This window comes from Rhinolophus sinicus, linkage group LG06 (assembly GCF_036562045.2).
Source record: "Rhinolophus sinicus isolate RSC01 linkage group LG06, ASM3656204v1, whole genome shotgun sequence".
In the NCBI taxonomy this organism is placed as follows: domain Eukaryota; kingdom Metazoa; phylum Chordata; class Mammalia; order Chiroptera; family Rhinolophidae; genus Rhinolophus; species Rhinolophus sinicus.
The window spans coordinates 96,086,541-96,104,470 of record NC_133756.1 but is presented as its reverse complement, the minus strand read 5'-3'; the positions used below and the strand labels follow the sequence as shown (position 1 = coordinate 96,104,470).

General features: G+C 36.8%; 1 protein-coding gene across 1 annotated transcript; it reads right to left on the bottom strand.

Moving 5' to 3' along the window:
- Positions 1-5,878: 5,878 nt before the first annotated feature.
- Positions 5,879-15,659, bottom strand: MMP12 (matrix metallopeptidase 12). The gene is made up of 10 exons (XM_074335556.1): positions 15,442-15,659; positions 14,301-14,542; positions 13,575-13,723; positions 13,361-13,486; positions 10,042-10,209; positions 9,409-9,532; positions 8,463-8,596; positions 7,872-8,031; positions 7,058-7,161; positions 5,879-6,454 (listed from the first exon to the last, which is right to left on the bottom strand). Exons 1-10 carry the CDS (start codon positions 15,541-15,543, stop codon positions 6,354-6,356), a joined length of 1,410 nt encoding a protein of 469 aa, XP_074191657.1. The 5' UTR covers positions 15,544-15,659; the 3' UTR covers positions 5,879-6,353.
- Positions 15,660-17,930: the final 2,271 nt, after the last annotated feature.

The window sequence follows — 17,930 nt, the reverse complement described above, 5'->3', positions numbered from 1 at the left end:
CTTATTTTACTATAATATAAGACAGACTCTTATATAATATAACAGATATAATATAATATAATATAATATAATATAATATAATATAATATAATATAATATAATATGTAATACTGGGTCTTATATTAATTTTTGCTCCAAAAGATGTATTAGAGCTGATTGTCCAGCTAGGTCTTATTTTTAGAGGAAACACGGTGTATATACATAGCTATAAAACAGAAAGTATATATAAACTTCTAGACATATAATAAACATTATTATTTACAACAATTCGATATCTAGAGTGATGGCAAAAAAGTTAGGTACAGTATTTCTTTATAACTTTGGATGGTCTTCAGTAGTTGAGAATAAGAAAAACATGGAGAAAATGGAGGAGGAGCCACATGGGCTGTCTATCTTCCTGCAGGACAGAATGGTTATTGGGGTGTCAGCGTACCTTTTGGAGAGAAGAGCAGCAAAACAGGAATTCTGGATTAAGGGGAAGTTGAGATGGGAAGAAACAAGCTTCAAATGAGTAGCTGCTAAGTGCCAGGGGCTTCACCTATGTTAATCCTCAGAACAAACCTAAGAGGAAAGTATTATTATTATTATTAGTATTCAAAAATGTCAACTAATTTGCCTAAGATCACACAGTGAATCACAGTGCAAATTTTCTAACTTATCAATATTATGGACTTTATACAATCAGTCACTGCCCACCACTCTGCCTTCCAAGATATTTTGCAACAGGTCAGAGACAAGCCGTACCTTCACTTCCTGCAGTGTAGCAGACGACATACTCTGAAGGTTTCTTTCACTGTAAAACAACTTCAGTCTTAATAACACCCACTTTTTAATGCTCTCCTGGGCTTACAGAAGATAATGAAAGTCTCCAGGGCTTTCCTAGTCCCCCTATACACATGCTTACAAACATGCAAGCGCGCGCACACACACACACACACACACACACACACACACACACACACTCACACTCACTGAGCTGTTCCTCAATGTCAAATACCTATAGCAGAAGGACCTCCTTGAGGATACTAAATCTTGAGCAATCTATGAGGTGAAGAAACTGCATCTGGGGGGTGGCTCAGGTGGTTAGAGCTCCATGCTCCTAACTCCGAAGGCTGCTGGTTTGATTCCCACATGGGCCAGTGGGCTCTCAACCACAAGGTTGCTGGTTCAATTCCTTGAATCCCACAAGGGATGGTGGGCTCCGCCCCCTGCAACTAAGGTTGAACACTGGCACCTTGAGCTGTGCTTTCTACTGGATGGCTCAGTTGGTTGGAATGTATCCTCTCAACCACAAGGTTACCCGTTCAACTCCCGCAAGGGATGGTGGGCTGCGGCCCCTACAACTAGAAATGGCAACTGGACCTGGAGATGAGCTGCATCCTCCACAACTAAGATTGAAAGGACATAGACTCTGCTTTAAGCAGAGTCTAGGGGAAGCTATCATCCTACCCTACCCATCTGCAAAGAGACAGTGTAAACACATCACTTAATGCTGAAATGCTTTCAGTGGGGCACAGCAGGAAACAAAACATATACACTCATCTAGCTCTTGTGCTACATTTCAACAGGAAATGCCTGCTTAAAACAATATATTCAAAAGAGGTTTCAGAATCTCATTATATAATATCTAAAATGTCCAGGAGAAAATAAAAAATCATTATTACCCCCAAGAGCAGGAAAATCACAATTGTAATGAGAAAAGACCATCAACGCATGCCAACACCAAGATGAATAAAAAAAAAAAAAAAAAAAAGATTGAAAGGACAACAATTGACTTGGAAAAAATGCCTGGAAGTACACAAGGTTCCCAAATAAAGTCTGTTCCCCTTCCCCTATAAAATCTTAAAAAAAAAAAAAAAAAGGAATCTGCATCTGAGTCCCCTAACACAAATTCTAGAAAGAGACCAAAGTAGTTCTAGATGAAAAATTCCCTTTGCTTCCTAATAGAAGCTATAACCAATATTGTTAAGAAAAAAAATCATGCCCTGTTTAGACCCTCCAGATTGATGCAAATGAAGATTTTAAAACATTGAGCTCAAAGTCAAAGTTTACCTAATACACAAGGAAACAAACTGTAGGACTGGAAGTCAATAGAAATAGCAAATCACAGATTTAAACCCACAAGATGTTTGGATATTTAAATAATCAAATCTAGACTATATAATAACAAGGAATTTAAAGTATGAAGGAATAAAAGATGAAATCACATAAATGAGCAAATAGCAAGAAACAAAGAAATGATCAGTCAGATTTAAAAATGAATTAAATGGAAATTTGCATTTTTCAGCTCTAGTTTTATTTTCTACTTTTTTTTATCATTCATGTCTCCCCATATTATGTCTACATTTTCCATAAAACCCTTGAAAATAGTTATAACTGTTTTTAAAGTCCCTGTTCTGCTAATTCCATTATGTCTGTCACTTCTGCATCTATTTTTAATGGTTAATTGTTCATCTTATTATGGGTCACATTTTCCTACTTCTTTGCATGTTCAGTAAATTTTTAGTGGATACTAGACATTGTGAAAGTTATACTGTTAGGGGTTTAGACTTTTATTTTTTAAAAGGTGTTTAACTTAGTTTTGGCAGGCAGTTAAGTCATTTGCAGATCACATTGATCTTTTCAGACATTTATTTTAAGCTTTTTAAGGTGGGTCTAGTGTAGCCTGTTTTCTAGAGCTAACTTAGTCTTTCTAACTTAGATCTTCACTAATTGCCCCATGTGTTCAATATCTTGCCACTCTGGTTGGATGGAACTCAAGTCTCTTCCAGGCCTATGTCATCTCTGGGAATTATTCAATCTACTTACATGCACCATCTCCTTGGTGGTGCTATGCAGCTCATCAACAGCCAAGGGGACCCCTTTCCCAATTCTGGATGCTTTCTTTGTATAGATCCCTCCTCTTCCATACTCTTCTCGGCAAATCATAGCCACTTCCCCCTCTCTGAACTTTAATATCTGTCTCATCTCAGTGAGACCACTGTGTTCTGCTGGGTTCCCTTCCCCTGTGCTGGGTCCTGGAAAATACCTAACAATATAAAGCAGGGAAGATTTTGGAGCTTGTATCATTTGTTTCTCTTCTCTCCTGGACTATACTGCCTGGTGCCCGATGAATGGAGTCAGCTGTTTTCTACATTTTTGCCCAGATTTCTGGGGAAAAACAAGTTGACAGACAGTAATTGGCCTTATTGTATAATCACTTCATAATGAACATAAATACTGAATCATTATGTTGTACACCTGAAACTAATATAATATTGTAAGTCAATTATACTTCAGTAAAAAAGACTCCCCAGGCTCAACAAACTCATCTTGATTCAATCAAGCAGACCACCACCTACTCAATCACATGTTTTGCCTTCTCTAATCCCTATTCAAGATTACTTCTCAAAATTGATCCTTAAATATCAACCTATATTTTTTCCTGTCAGTCATACCCCACATTTAAAGCAGTGATCAAACTCTATTAATTCTACTTTCTAGCTATTATAATGTCCCCATTAAAATGTCAACCTCTGTCCTCCCCATTCAGGTTGTCAGTATTTATTGCATGGCGTAGTGCAATAGTATACTAGTTGTTCTCCACTGTATCTAACCTTAATTCCTTGTATCTTTCATAGTTCCAACAAAAAATCTTCTAATATGCAATTTAGTCATTTCTCCCTATCTTAAATCCCTTTAATAAAGCCATATCACTTATGAAATAAAAAAGTCAAACTCATGACAGTAAAGGTCCTTGTGATCTGGTATCTTATCTCTTATGACTCCCTTCTTCATATTTTATGTTCCAATTTAATAAAAACTAGTCTTTGTATATAATGAGCTTTTGAAGAGCCTTCTTCTTCTGCGTGGAATACCATTAGCTCACTTTTCCACCTAACAAATCCTTCTCATATTTTAAAACATCTCAAATATCATTTTTCGCATTTAGTAGTCTGTTGTTCCTGAATCCTGCAGAGATTGACTCACTCTTCTATCTTGCACACACATCTATTATTGTACCTACTTCATTGCATAATGATTTTTTTGCTCACATGTCTATCTTTGATGTTTTTACCGTATTTTCTGCCTTTGAAGGCAGAGACTTGGTTATCTTTGGATCCCTCATGCTTATCACTGGATCTAGAATCTAGCAGATTCTCAATAACTATTATTGAATGAATGGAAAAAGTGAAAAAAAAGTGAAGCTTGGAAACTGTATGTTACCCAGATGTGGCACATCGTTTCCTTTCCTTTGTACAGAGGCAGTGTCCATCCCTGCATTATTAGAAGGTAAGAAGGTAGACGAGATCGGGAAAACTAGACTCTAGTTGTTTCAGTCTTGAGGAGTTGCCTACTAATTTGTGGCCATCTCCACCTGGTAATCCAAAAGGGACAGCAGGTCTCTCCTCTTCCATGTTGGCTAACTAGTACTGAAATATAATATTAAAAGTTAAAAATGACCTTCAGGCAAATATAAAATAAACATGGTAAACACATCACTCAACTCACTAACTAATGAGGGAATTATTTCAAAGAGGGATCTGAAGAACAGATATACGCAGTAAGAAATGCTAAAATAAATTTTCTAATGTTGTAAATGCATTAATATCTTATAGAGCAGTGAAATGTAGTGTTTGGGGTTGTCTTTTTACCAGACAAAAATCAACTATATTTCTAATAGATAACATCTATGTACATTGCTATAGAAGATAACTATTTGCACTATTATCAGCTTTCTATTATTTGTGTTCTCACAGTTATAAAATAACCTGGTTGATGGAAAATCGAAGGTGCACACCCTCATCAAATCAGCTGCTCTGCAGAAGATCTGTTAGGCAGTGTCCAGCAGTCCATTGTAAAGACACCTATAACTTTCAAGTCTTGGACATTTCCCCCCTGATATTAGCAAGGTATCACTATTACCTTTTCCAATGCAAAATAATACTCCCAAACTGAACACACAGAAAATTCTTGTGACATTTTAAAGACCTTTTAATTTAAAGGTCAAGTTAAAAGCAACATGGAGTGCCAAGAGGTTTTACTTTATTTGATTGTTTTCTACTTTATAAATAGGAAAGGCAGAATTTTGTGGTAGTTAATAACACAGATTCTAGAGTCAAACTGCCTGGCTTTGAATTGCAGCCCAAGGCTATGTGACCTTGGGCAAATCAGTTCACCTTTCAGTGCCTCAGCTTCCTCATTTGAAAAATGTGAATGATAGTATTTATCTCATATTTATAGTGAGGATTAGGTGATTACTTATTGATAAATAATCATAAACTTATCATTAAAGGTTATTTTTGTGTGTGTGCAACTCTTAGAACAGTGCCTGGCACATGGTTAACATTAGAAGGATTTGTTAAGGAAGGTTAGATTTCATCACTTGTCAAGGCCACATGGCAATTACATGGCCCATGTCCTAGACTTGAAGTGCAACAGAAATGTCACCAAAATGGAAAGTTCGATTTCATCCCGTCTCCTCTCCAAACTCGTGGTCATACCCTGTAGGTGATCCTTGGGGTCATAGACAGTCTGTAGGATGTTTTCCTGACTTGAGACCAAGGATTCAGGTGGCTTTAGACAAGTGGGCAAAGCAAATATGACCTTTGTCTTTTCTTAGTTACCATATTTCTAGTCACTTCTTAGTATATTCACATAGAAACTTGTTTTATTTAGGAGTAGGTCCAGAATTATTTTCAAAACACATATTCTATTTTTAAAGAAAAATTCTTAAAAACCAAACACTTTCTTTCAAAGTTTTTATTTAAGCAATATATATATATATATATATATATAAATAGGAAAAGTGTGTGTATATATATATACACACACACACACACACACACATATATACGTTATAGAAAAAACTAGAAAAGTCAACACTGGCCACAGAATAAAATTATATCATCACCATAATTATATAATTTACTTATGTCTTACATACATTAATTGTCATTTTTAAAGCTCTAGGTGCATTCTGTTTTTACTCTAAAAGAATTAAGATGATATCCTTGCTGAAACATTTAACAAAGAAACAATCATTTCTTAATTTTAATTAAGCCAGAGAAATAATTATAACTTCTCAGTTCAAGGATATTAGGAACCAAGATATTCTCTTGGTCTTTGAAGAAGTCAATTTTCAAACTTTATAGCAGAGTCAAGTAAAAATTGAGGATGAGAGTTTTCAAAATTAAAATATCTTATGTATTTTGCATAATCACTTATCCATACGATCATTTCTCTATGGTCTATAGATGTTACCTTACTTTATGATACATGTTACTATTTAATGATACACTGGGCACAATAAGTATGCAATAAATGTGTAACAAGCTGTAGTGAGTTTGCAAACACCATGAATTATACTATTCCTAACATCCAAAGTTGGCAATGCTTCTCAGCTTTTTGGTGACACGATGAGACAGGACATCATATTCAAATACGTTAGATCCTTGGTGAAAATGGTAATGTCCTAAAAATGAAAAAAAATTGTTTAATTCTCTGCTTGTATTTTTTTAAAAAAAGAACAGAGATCTATGTTTTTATAGATTATCTAGATTAGACAAGGTCTGATTCTAGAATATAAATGTTGGGTGCCTTCACTAGGTATCCTGCCCCCAGATATCTTCTTACTGCCAGTCGTTTCATTAAATACCTTCATTAATTTTATTGAGAAGGTTGTTTAGTCTTCAACAACTTGACTATCAAGATGCAAATATTTTTGAAAAGTCACATTCCAGGTGGAGAACTCAGAGTGGAATAGAGGAGATTGGGTCCAGGTAGGGAACAGAGAAATCTTGATGGAGAAAGTGAAGACGATATAGGGATGGGAAGAAACAACAAAATATCTTGGTTCAGTCAACAAATTTTTGGTTGACCTTACTTGAAGACATTCACAAACACAAACTCAAACAACCTAACCTTCTCTCATCCCATCTCAGCCCCAGTCCATGAGAGCCCATGTTGGGTGGAAGGGGCTGAAAGGAAGGTAAAGATGCAAGATATAGAGTAGTATAAAAGACTTAGTGTTTTAAAAAAGGATTTCCAGTATCTTCATAGCTCCTAATCTACTTACTCTTATAATAGAAGACTGCATCAATTTTAGGCCCAATTCCCCGGAAGTATGTAGTAATCAATTTGGGATAATGAGGGTCCATTAATTGCCTCCTTTCATCGTACCTGAGTAAAGAAATAACCAGCAGGAGCTTATTCAGAAATGAATGTCATGACATGAACAATAAAACCTGTCTTATTCTCTCCTGAAAGGCTCTTCCTGAAAGGATTTAAACTGTATTGATAAGAAAACCAAAGACCTAACACTCCACTAATTTATTCCAAGTCCATATAGGACTCTAACCCTAGGCTTCCTGACATCTAGTCAAGCCCTTTCTTCACTCCTGCAGTGCTTTGACCTGTGCCCGGTCCTACTTTACAGAGCCTGATTGTCTAATTTCCTGTTGGTGACGACCTTGCAGGATCAGCTGTCACTCAGAGGATGGTTTCCTCATTGTGTCTTATTAGGTCCGATCATTATAGTACAGAAAGGAAGCTGAAAATACATTCACCCTCCAAACTGACTGTAGAGACTAGATCTCATACAGCTCTACTACTATTTTCCAATGTATTTTCACTATGGTCAATAACATGACATTTTATTCAAAGTGTTCCTTTAAAAACATATTATGTGTTGTCTCATAAATCAGAATCCAAAAGTACAGAGAAAATAACTAGGTAGACAATAACTATTCCAGTCCTATATTCTCTTGATCCCTCTCCCAGGAAGGTCAAGCAACTTCAGGAATTTGCATAGGAAGCTACCATGTGGAAAACCTCACTCTCTACCTGTTTCACAAATCTTAGGGGACAAATTACCAACCATTAAAGCTCACCTCCAATATTGATGATCTACAAAAAAGTAGGTCTTATAGCGAAGCGGGTTAAAAACAGCTGCATCAATCTTTTTCACAAAGTCAGGGAAGCCCAAAGAATGTATGCTCTTGGGATAATCTGGCTTTGGTTTTAAATTGCTGATTAACCAGTACTTATCATCTGTGAAGACAAAGAAAAGGGCACATTAGAATTATACAAAAAGAATACTAGGAATATGTACTGACTCACTACAAACAGCATCAATTTTCCCCCCATGGCTCCAAAATGTATTGCCCGTTGTTCTTAAACAAGCTCAAGCTTCTGTCATCTCATCCTCAGCCCCAGTCCAGGAGAGCCCATCAAGGGGGGAAGGAGCTTCTATCTCCTATGGTTCTATACTTTTCTCCCCACATGTATTGCAACCTGTATTTTACTAACTTTTCCCAGAAGTTTTATGTACTACCTTAGTATTTAAGCAATTTTAGGTTATACTTCAGAGTTCACTTATTAAATTTGGAGTGTTTTTTTTTCATCTATGTTTATAAAAAAAGCAGTAGTGTATAATTTGTTTTATTTCCTTGATATAGACTCAGTAGCAAAATTGGAATTACCTTTAAACAGAAAAACTTGTTTTCTGGCTCCAATTTCATAAGCAGCTTGAATACCAGATGGTAAGGTTGGCCACAGAGAAGAAATTAAACTAACACCACTCTTTGGACTCTCAGGAATCCTCCATCTGAAGGAACTGACATGTAAAACATTTAATACATTAAAAATCATTGTAGACTCAAGAACCATGAAATGTGAGGACCTATGAAATAACTGAACGTTTCTTTCCATTATCTTCACATTCTATTCATGGATGTCTGTGTAGAAGCATCACAAGGAAAGGAATTAATCAACTCTTTGATAACAGCAATGGTCTTAACAGGCAAACTGTATATGGAATTACCCTGGAGCTTGGAATCACAGGATCTAGGTTCTAGTCTGGCCCCACAGTCCATTCACCAGTTTTGTAATCTAAAGGATGTCACTTATTCTCAAGTGTCTCAAGTTTTTCAATCTCAAAAATGAAGGATATTTTTCCTCCGTACCAAATACCAGTCTTCTATACTCCCCCACAGCTCCAATATCTGCTTCAATCTGTGTTGTTAAGACAGAAACCATGGGTCATCCTAGAATTCTCTTCTCTATCAGCAGGAATCAAGTGCTTTAAATGGGTACTCTGTCAGACTTCACCATTCTCATCTAGGGTTAAAATAGTCTGGCTTCTCGGCCTCCTGTCTTAGCTTTCCCCAACCCACACTCCTGCAAATCTATTTTTTTTTTACAAGCCAGCTTTCTAGTTAAGACATAAATATAATCATATTACTCTCTTGCTTCAAAATCTTCAAGACTCTCCACTGCTGACAGATTCAAATCCAAGTCCCTTCTCACAATTTTCATTTTCCATTATTAGTACTATTCTCTGACAACCGCCTTAACCCCCCCTCCCACCAGAAAACAACGCCTCAGGACAGAGTCTTTAAAATTTGTCCTATATGAAAATCATCCTACCTGTCTTTAAAGAAAAATATTTTTTCTCCCACTGTAGTGATAGCATCAAATCTCAAATTGGGGTCACAGGTAGTTGATTCTGGATTGTTAGGGTTTGATGAGGGTTGGGTCTTTTCTGGACCTCCTGAAAATACATTTCAAGAGGCATTAGAAAAATAAACTGCATTTTGCTTCATAATAAGAAGAATTATTCTTTTAAAAATTATTTAATTTTCTTGATTTAAATGCATAAAAAGCAATTTAAGCTTTCTATGACATTTATAGGAAGCATACATTAAAGATTTTTTCCCCAAGTAGTTGTAACATCATGGAGGAAAAAACCTTCACTCTGGGTTTCCTGTACTAGTTTTATCATTTCTCTGTGTGTCTTCTTCAATAAACAATGGTATGTTGGATAAAGAGAACAAATTTGAGGCCAGAAGACTCAGTTTCTTCCTCTGGCTCTGGCATTAACATACTAGGTTCCTTGCGCTCATCTGTAAAAATGAAGATGATAGCTGTGCTTCCTACCTCACAGAGTTTTCACGGTGTTCAAGAGTAGATGTTAAAGTTTTATCCAAATGCAAATAATATGGAAACATTCGTAAGAGTGAGTATCTTCATAAAGCAAAATGGTAAAGAAATTTAACTCACCATAGAGAAACTGAATGCCACGTATGTCATCAGCAGAGAGTTGAAATGTGTTGGGGTCAACATGACTGTTGGTTATGTAGGGGAACATTATGGCCTTTCGATCTTTGGAATGTCCAAGACCCAAGGAATGGCCAAGCTCATGAACTGCAACAAGGAACAAGTTGGTGCCTAAGAAGAAACCAAGCAGAAGGGGAAAAGAGCAGTGAAATATATAGGCATCTAGAAGACAATGACATGACTGAAATCTGACACAATTGGAAGGGAAACCTTTGGAAATCCTTTACTTGGTTCCTCTCCTTCTAGCACAAGGCTTTTCAACCTTGGCACTGTTGACATTATAGGTCTAATAATTTTTGTTGTTTAGAAATCTTTAGTTTACCATCAAATTCAAGTAGCAACCCCCTCTTCAGTTTTCACAACCAAAAATGTCTCCACACAATGTCAAATGTCCCCTTCGGGGCAAAATTTCCTCTGGTTAAGGTTCACTGCCCTATCATACAAATAAAATATATCCTGTTGTGAAAATTTATAGAATAACTCATAGATGTCTTCAATAGTTCTCGTTGCCTCTAAATCATTCCCACTCTATTATACTTTTATTCTTGATCAGACTTGAGTGGATATAGAAAAGTATTTAGTAGCCATGCTTTACTAAACCCAAACATCAGGTCATATTAAGTTCCAGGTACTATGAGTCACTGAGAAATATACCAATAAGGATTAGAAATATGTCTAATCCTTATACAACTGAAAGGAAGCCACCATGCTCTCTATTTACAGATGAGGACACAGTATCAGCAAGATTAATTGACAAAATTAAGTGCTGACCCAAGACTCAAATCTAAATTTCTTGGCTCTAAAACTCATCCTTTTATTACATCGGGTTCTAAATGAAATCAAAGAGACTATGCTTACAATTGAGACATATTTACATTGCCAAGTTGTAGTCATACCTATTCATTTTTTCTGTATTTTTGTAGGTAAGAGAGAGTGGTGTGTCCTTTATTTCAAATTTCCCTATTACCAGACGAATTGAATACTCCTGGCTATATTTCTTTTTTACCTGTGTTTTAGTCTAATGTCTTCATTTTTCACTTTCTTTTTCTGTGGCAAAACTGAAGCTCAGAACTACTTGCCTAGGGTCACACTCTACTTAGCTACAGAGCTTGGCCTTTACATACTCTCTGGCACCCAAGTGTGAAGATAGAGTCTACACCCATCTTTGGGGGGTATTTAGGAAAACTCCCTATAACACAGGAGCTCAGCAACTAACTCAGAGAAGGTTTCAGTTCTCTCAAATAATGAGAAAGAAGCAAACACTTGGTCATTCTCTCCACTCTGTGTAACATGGGAAGAGTAAACAAAGCCCTTTATAATTTGACCTAAGCCTGAATTAATTTTATTCTCAATTCCTATAATCCTTTTACCAAAGGCCACCATTGGTCCTCATCTCAGAATAATGGATTTCTGTTTGTATTCTGTTCCTCACTAGACTGCGTGCTCCTCCAGGTCAGAACATGTTCTTTACATGTCTGTATCCAAACACCCCCATCCCATCCCCTTACGCCATAATTGAAACTCAATAACCATTGAGCTAATTATTCATTTAATTTATGGTGTCAAAGAATTAGGCTGAGAATGAGCACTTTAAGTTAAAATTTCCATAAATAATTTAGTTTTTTGAAAACATAGAATGGAACCCATTGAAAATAAGGCAACATTGATGGGTACAAAGTACACACTGGGCTGAGATAAGAGTTGGAAATGCATGTTCTGGTCCCAGCTTTTCTGTAAGCTAGCTATTAACTATCTCTTGGTCTCAATTTCCTCTATCTGGAAAGAACTGTATTAAATGATTTTTCTAAGATGCTGCAAAATTCCAAAATATTCTATGAGGTAACTTGCACAAATCTCCCATATCGGATAAAAATATTATAAACCCCAAATAACCTTGGAAAAAATTAGACAAATTTGACATATATAGACGATGATTTGCAACTCAGCAAAAACCTAATCCTACATCATTTATCTTTTGATAATACAGAAGTCCTCTTCTCAAGGATTCTTGCTAAGCAAAATAAGTCAGACAGAAAAAGCAGAGAACCATATGATTTCACTGATATGTGGTATATGAACCAAAAACAACAAAAGAACAAGACAAACAAATGAGAAACAAAAACTCATAGACACAGACAATAGTTTAGTGGTTACCAGAAGGTAAGGGAGGAGGGGGGTAGTAGATGAGGGTAAAGGGGATCAAATATATGGTGATGGAAGGAGAACTGACTCTGGCTGGTGAACAAACAATGTGATTTATAGATGATGCAATACAGAATTTATAGGTGATGTATACCTGAAATCTATGTAACTTTACTAACAATTGTCACCCCTATGAACTTTAATTTGAAAATAAAAAAGATTTCTGTAAGTCTTAAGCCGTGAATCAGACTAAAGCAAATAGCCTTTCTAGTCTGTAGAATATTGCCATCCAATGTGCAACATGAGCCAGAGAGAGGGGGATGCTGATTAGGGCATATTCTTGATGACATTCTCTTCATTTACTTTCCACATGAGTCAGTTATATAATCTCTGATTTCCAATAGAAAGATTAGGAAGGTTTCTGATATGATGGTTTAAATGTTTCAATGGATAGTGATTTCTCCAAACAGGGGAGACTAGTTATCCCAATTATCCAACTCTTAGAGAGGGATGGTGAGTTACAGCCCCCTCTGTAAAAGCACATAAGGTATTATTAAATGATTAGTTGGGCATTCTGAAATTTTTACCCCAGGACCACAGACCACAAGACCATATAACCCCATGACCATATAACCCTGTGTTTCTCTACAAGGATCTCTAAATTCTCTATCGCATTATCTTTCTGTGTCGCTATGAATCTCAGAAATTCAAAACATATAAAGGATCATGAAGATGACTACTCTATCCTAGGATTGTTAGCACACACAAAAAAGTGTCTGTGTTTGCCTGAGTTTACGAATTGCACTGTTAAAATTAATCACCTAATTAACAGTTTTTACCGTTCCATACTATGGTTCTCAAGTTTCCTGAGTTTACCCTAATGAACTAGCTCACTCTCAGATTCTTAGAACTAACCTTTAAAACAATCTAGTCCAGTAGACTCAATTTATAGAGGACAAAATTGAGACAAAGTGTTACATTTTATTTAGTGGCAAAGTTATAATCAGAACAGGTTTTCCCATATTATAATCCTTTCACAGAATGTAGCCTTTCAAAATGGTTACATATTTAGAATTTGTTTTGGTTTTCTTTTGTGGTTTTGCTTGTTTATTTTGCCTACCTCTGTAGCTTTCGGTCCAGGTTTCAGCCTCATTAAAATGTGCGTCTCCTCCAATACCAGTTCCAGGGCCAAAAGCATGTGCTAGGACTCCACCTCTGAAATCAAAAGGACTCATGTCTCCATGAGCTTTTTAAAAAGGAAAGAAAATTAGTCCTTCTATGCGTGCTACAGGTCAGGTCAAATGATACAGATGAAGTAAATCCAAGTTCCCTACCTCCACATGCAAAAAGGATCATAATGTCAGCTTCGCCTGCATTAATCTTTCTGAATTTCAGAGGGGTGACATCACTCCATACTTGAAACGCTTTTTGGATGGCATAGTCAACATCTGCAGGCTTCATGTCAGGAGTGTAATTATTGATTCTTTATCAGCAAAACAATAGAGAGAAAAATATACGGAAACCATGTATTAATTTTGTCTTATTATACTTCATTTCTGCAAGCATCATTAGAGAATGAATCACTTCATAAATTAATTGTCCAGCTGTAATATATGCTTCGTATACTACAGAAACATCTAGCCTTGGACAGCTTCCTCCTTAAAAAGAATCTAACTTGATTGCTCTCATTTACGATTTATGGATCACCATGGAGAAAGATTTTCATCCACAAAAGCTTATGCTTTTTGCTGCAGCTCTCCCCCGCCCCGCCCCGTACTTCTGCATTTATCCACCTTGACTGTTCTATAAAACTTTCTCTTGTCTTATTTATTGTAGATTTAGGTTCATTCTTTTGTTCGCAGCCTTCTTAGTCTGGCAGCCAAACAATCCCTGAGTGAAAAATCCACCTTTCCAGAGATAATGAATTTTAACAGAGGGGTAGTATTAACCATTGAGGGAGGCTTCTTATGTACTTCAGATTTGGGGCTATATCTAAACGGTCCTGGTTTCTAGAAGTCAGATCTCCTGGAAAGTAGAAAAATGCATTGCTATGGTGTTACCTGTAGGTGATAAGATGCTTCTTCCATACCGGCCTCCCTTGCATTGTCGTAAAATGCTGTACATCAGGCACTCCGCAGCGAGGTGCGTGCATCATGTCCAGAGTAGATGTGTCCAGTTGCCCAGTCACTTTTAGCCCAAAGAACTGCTGCATTTCTTGAATTTTATTCTCCATGTACTCATTACTGACTTTCATTTTTGTGCTTTTCTCCAACTTGTAGTCATAATAGTCGTGCAAGTACCCCTGGAAAACAATACATTCAGCAATACATTATTATACATGGAAATGTTTCTGTTGGAGCTCTGTATGTGTGACTCCAGTGCACACGGATGCTTTGGAACCAGGTATTGGATAATTAATTATAGTAAGAAAAAAATTTTAATTTCCTGTGTTGTTAAAGACATATCATAAACAACTAACAAGATTGATTTCTGGAAGCCCACTAAAAACACTTTTATGTCTCTACCTCTTCAAACTTGTTTCTAGTTTTTAAAACCTATCTCAGCATCTAGCTTATCACGGCATTCAGTAAGCAGCAAACCGTTATTGTCAGGATGTATAAGTTAATTAATTTGAGTTGGAATAAAGTTTTCTTGCTGAAAAATTCAAAGCTCAACACAATGGACAACTATGACAAATTCAAAATTAAAACAATCTTAGAAAGTGGGGATATCATTTGAACTCATATAATTAGGCAAAAATAAATTGAAAAATTCTATTTTTAAGAAATCCTCATGAAGAAATATCTGGGATAGTAAAGGTAGAGAGTATTCTTGAATTATCATGGCAAACTGAAATAGTTAAACTAATCAAGCAATTGTTCAAATCTTACATTATTAACTGACTTTAAATTATTAACATAAAACACCATAACAGAAGTAAAATGCTAATTATTTTGAACTAAAACTCCTTCGCCTGAGCTTTTTAATAGAAAGGACAAAGTCACCCACCAATTCTGTAACACTCCTTCAAAAGCAATACCTCTTTCTTACATTCCTCTTCTGCAAAGGAAAACTCAGTGCTAAAAGCAAATAGTCTCCTAAACCAGTTTTCAAAGAGTACTTGTGAAGATGAAGCTGGTCTGTGCAATAAATCTTAAAGACGAAATCGGGCTAGGTAAATACAATAGTGTTAACACTTACCAGAGCAAATTCCATATTGCCTTCAGTGCTTGCATACTCACTCAAGGGAAGAGCTCCAGAAGCAGTGGCCTGCAGGACCAGTGTCAATAGAAGAAACTTCATTCTAAACTACTCCTGAATGACTTAACCTAAATTACCCTGCTCTTTTTCAGTACAAGTTCCTTAAACGTCCCTCTTATATAGTCCTTAGGACAGGCTCTGTGAAAATGAAATCCCTTGAGTGACTCACAGTTGGTATCATCCTTTGATTTACCTTAAAAACCCATGAAACACAAGCCTGACCATATTGTAGGGGCAACAGTGGATCAATTAGCAGTGTAGTCATCACTCACTCAGGGCTATAGTTCTCCATAATAAGCCGTTAGCCAAGAAATACTAAACAGCTAAAATATACAAGTAACTTAAAAGGGAATTTTTAGAAAGTTCAGTACCTGAATTTTCACTGTAATACTTTATGTTCGTTATAAGTGAAATAAGCTTTTAAGAAAGAACTAAATTTAGAAAGTTAGGTAATTAAAATCCTTTTGCTAGAACAGAGGGATCCTCTTTAAGCTGAATCTAGCTCCCTGGAGATATAGAGATTTCATGTTTATCAAGGAAAAGTTCGTAACATCATGATGCTTTGATGTTAGCTCTGGGTTGTACAGACTTCGATCCTGTTTCTATAACTTCAGATCGTCAGCCACCGGAGCTGAGGCCCAGTCCCAGCTGCATAGCTAGGCAAAGAGATTCCAGAGGCAAATTTCTCTACCTCCCAAATTGTTTGGTATTGGCAGCATGAAGGTCAACACTTCAATTTTGGAGGATACCAAAAGTTTGCATCTGGAATCTCTCTACCTCCCTATCAGCTCAGCTTCCTTTCCAGTGACCTCATTGGCCACTTAACACAGAATCTGCCTCTCAGTCAATAGAGGATATTTGAAGACTGAAAACACTTAAGAATCAAGGAATAAACAAAGGTAGAAGTGCAAACAGTGGGGCTACCTTCTGATCCCATATGAACAGTCTAGGGTGGGGGTGGGGAGAGACACAAATTAATTTGTTATGATTCTGTCATTGCTCTGTCCGATCTCCCATACCTGGGAAATGCTGGCTCCTTCCCAGCATTTCCTTGAGACTGGAGTTCTAGGAGAATAATTCCCTTTCTAAATAGGCAGGAAATGAGGCCCTCTGCATTGTACATGGCATCCACTTCCAAATTCTGCCTTTTTCAAGCTCTGTGATTTAACATCTAGGGAATTCAGGTATTTCATTTGCAAATGAGGACAATAACTTTTGCTTCCCTATGCTTTTGTGATGATTAAATAAGACAAAGTATTATAAATACCAGCACATACTATAGGTGCTCACTAAGATTCATTCCCTTCCCCTTGGTGTGAGAAGAGAACAACATGCATCTTAATTAAGTTTGCAACCAGGTGTGGCTATAGGATTCATGAAGAGGAAGATCATATAGAAGAATTATAACGTAATCTTTTTAGATATTGAATGTAACTCAAAAATCATAAGAGGAATATGGCAGTTTGGCTAGAAAGCAGGAAAAAGGGATTATCAGAAAATATCGGAGACGCTGGTTCTCCACCAGCAAAAAAATAATTGCTCCGTAAGGACAGGGTCTGTCTGTATTCGCCACCACTGTATTCCTGGGGCCTAGCACTGCCTTGAAGTTAGTAGGTGCTCAATAAATATGTGTGAGTGAATCTAGTTGAAGAACCTAGTTGGTGAATCTAGTTGGAGAATCTCCCCAGGATTGGCCTGGAGCACCTCTGAAGAGCACAATGTTTAGACTCACCCTAGCCATTTGTGTGGACTTAGATTAATTTTTGCATGGCTAATTTTCTTCATATATAAAATGAGAATAATATTAAGGTTTTGTAAAAAAATAAATAACATAATCCATGAAAAGCACGTAGCTTCACATGATAGGGCCTCTGTAAATGTTCATTCTTTGTCTTCTGACTTTACTTCTGTCCCTGTATGTTGCTCATGTAGTAGTTGGGTTAAAGCAGCTAACTTTTTGCACATAGGAGAAAAGGTAACCTAAGTAACAGTTCACAACCACAGGTGGATCTACACCCAGCAAGGAAGCTCAAGCACCCTGGAGAGGAGCTTATGGTGATGGTGGAGATGGCTCATAGAGTCGCCTCCACCTTCTTCCAGAATGAACCGGAACTTGACTCTACAGGGAGCTACTACTTGGCTATCTACGGCAGAGAATGTCAGAGTGACTGGTTAGAAATCTAATGCCTGCCAAAGCAGTGCTCATCCTCAGATTGCATCTGAGAGTTCCCTAATCCCAAGGCACTCTTCCCAAGGAAGTGCTGGTGAAAAACCTGAAATGTGTAGGGTTTGGGAGTGAGTACAATCATACTGGGTACAGCCCAGAGACAGGAAGCAGACAAAAGAAATAAGGAAGGTAAAGGTTGCCACAGTTTCCTTTCCCCCAGCAAATGGCCCCCCTTCCAACAACTATATACTCAGACATCAAA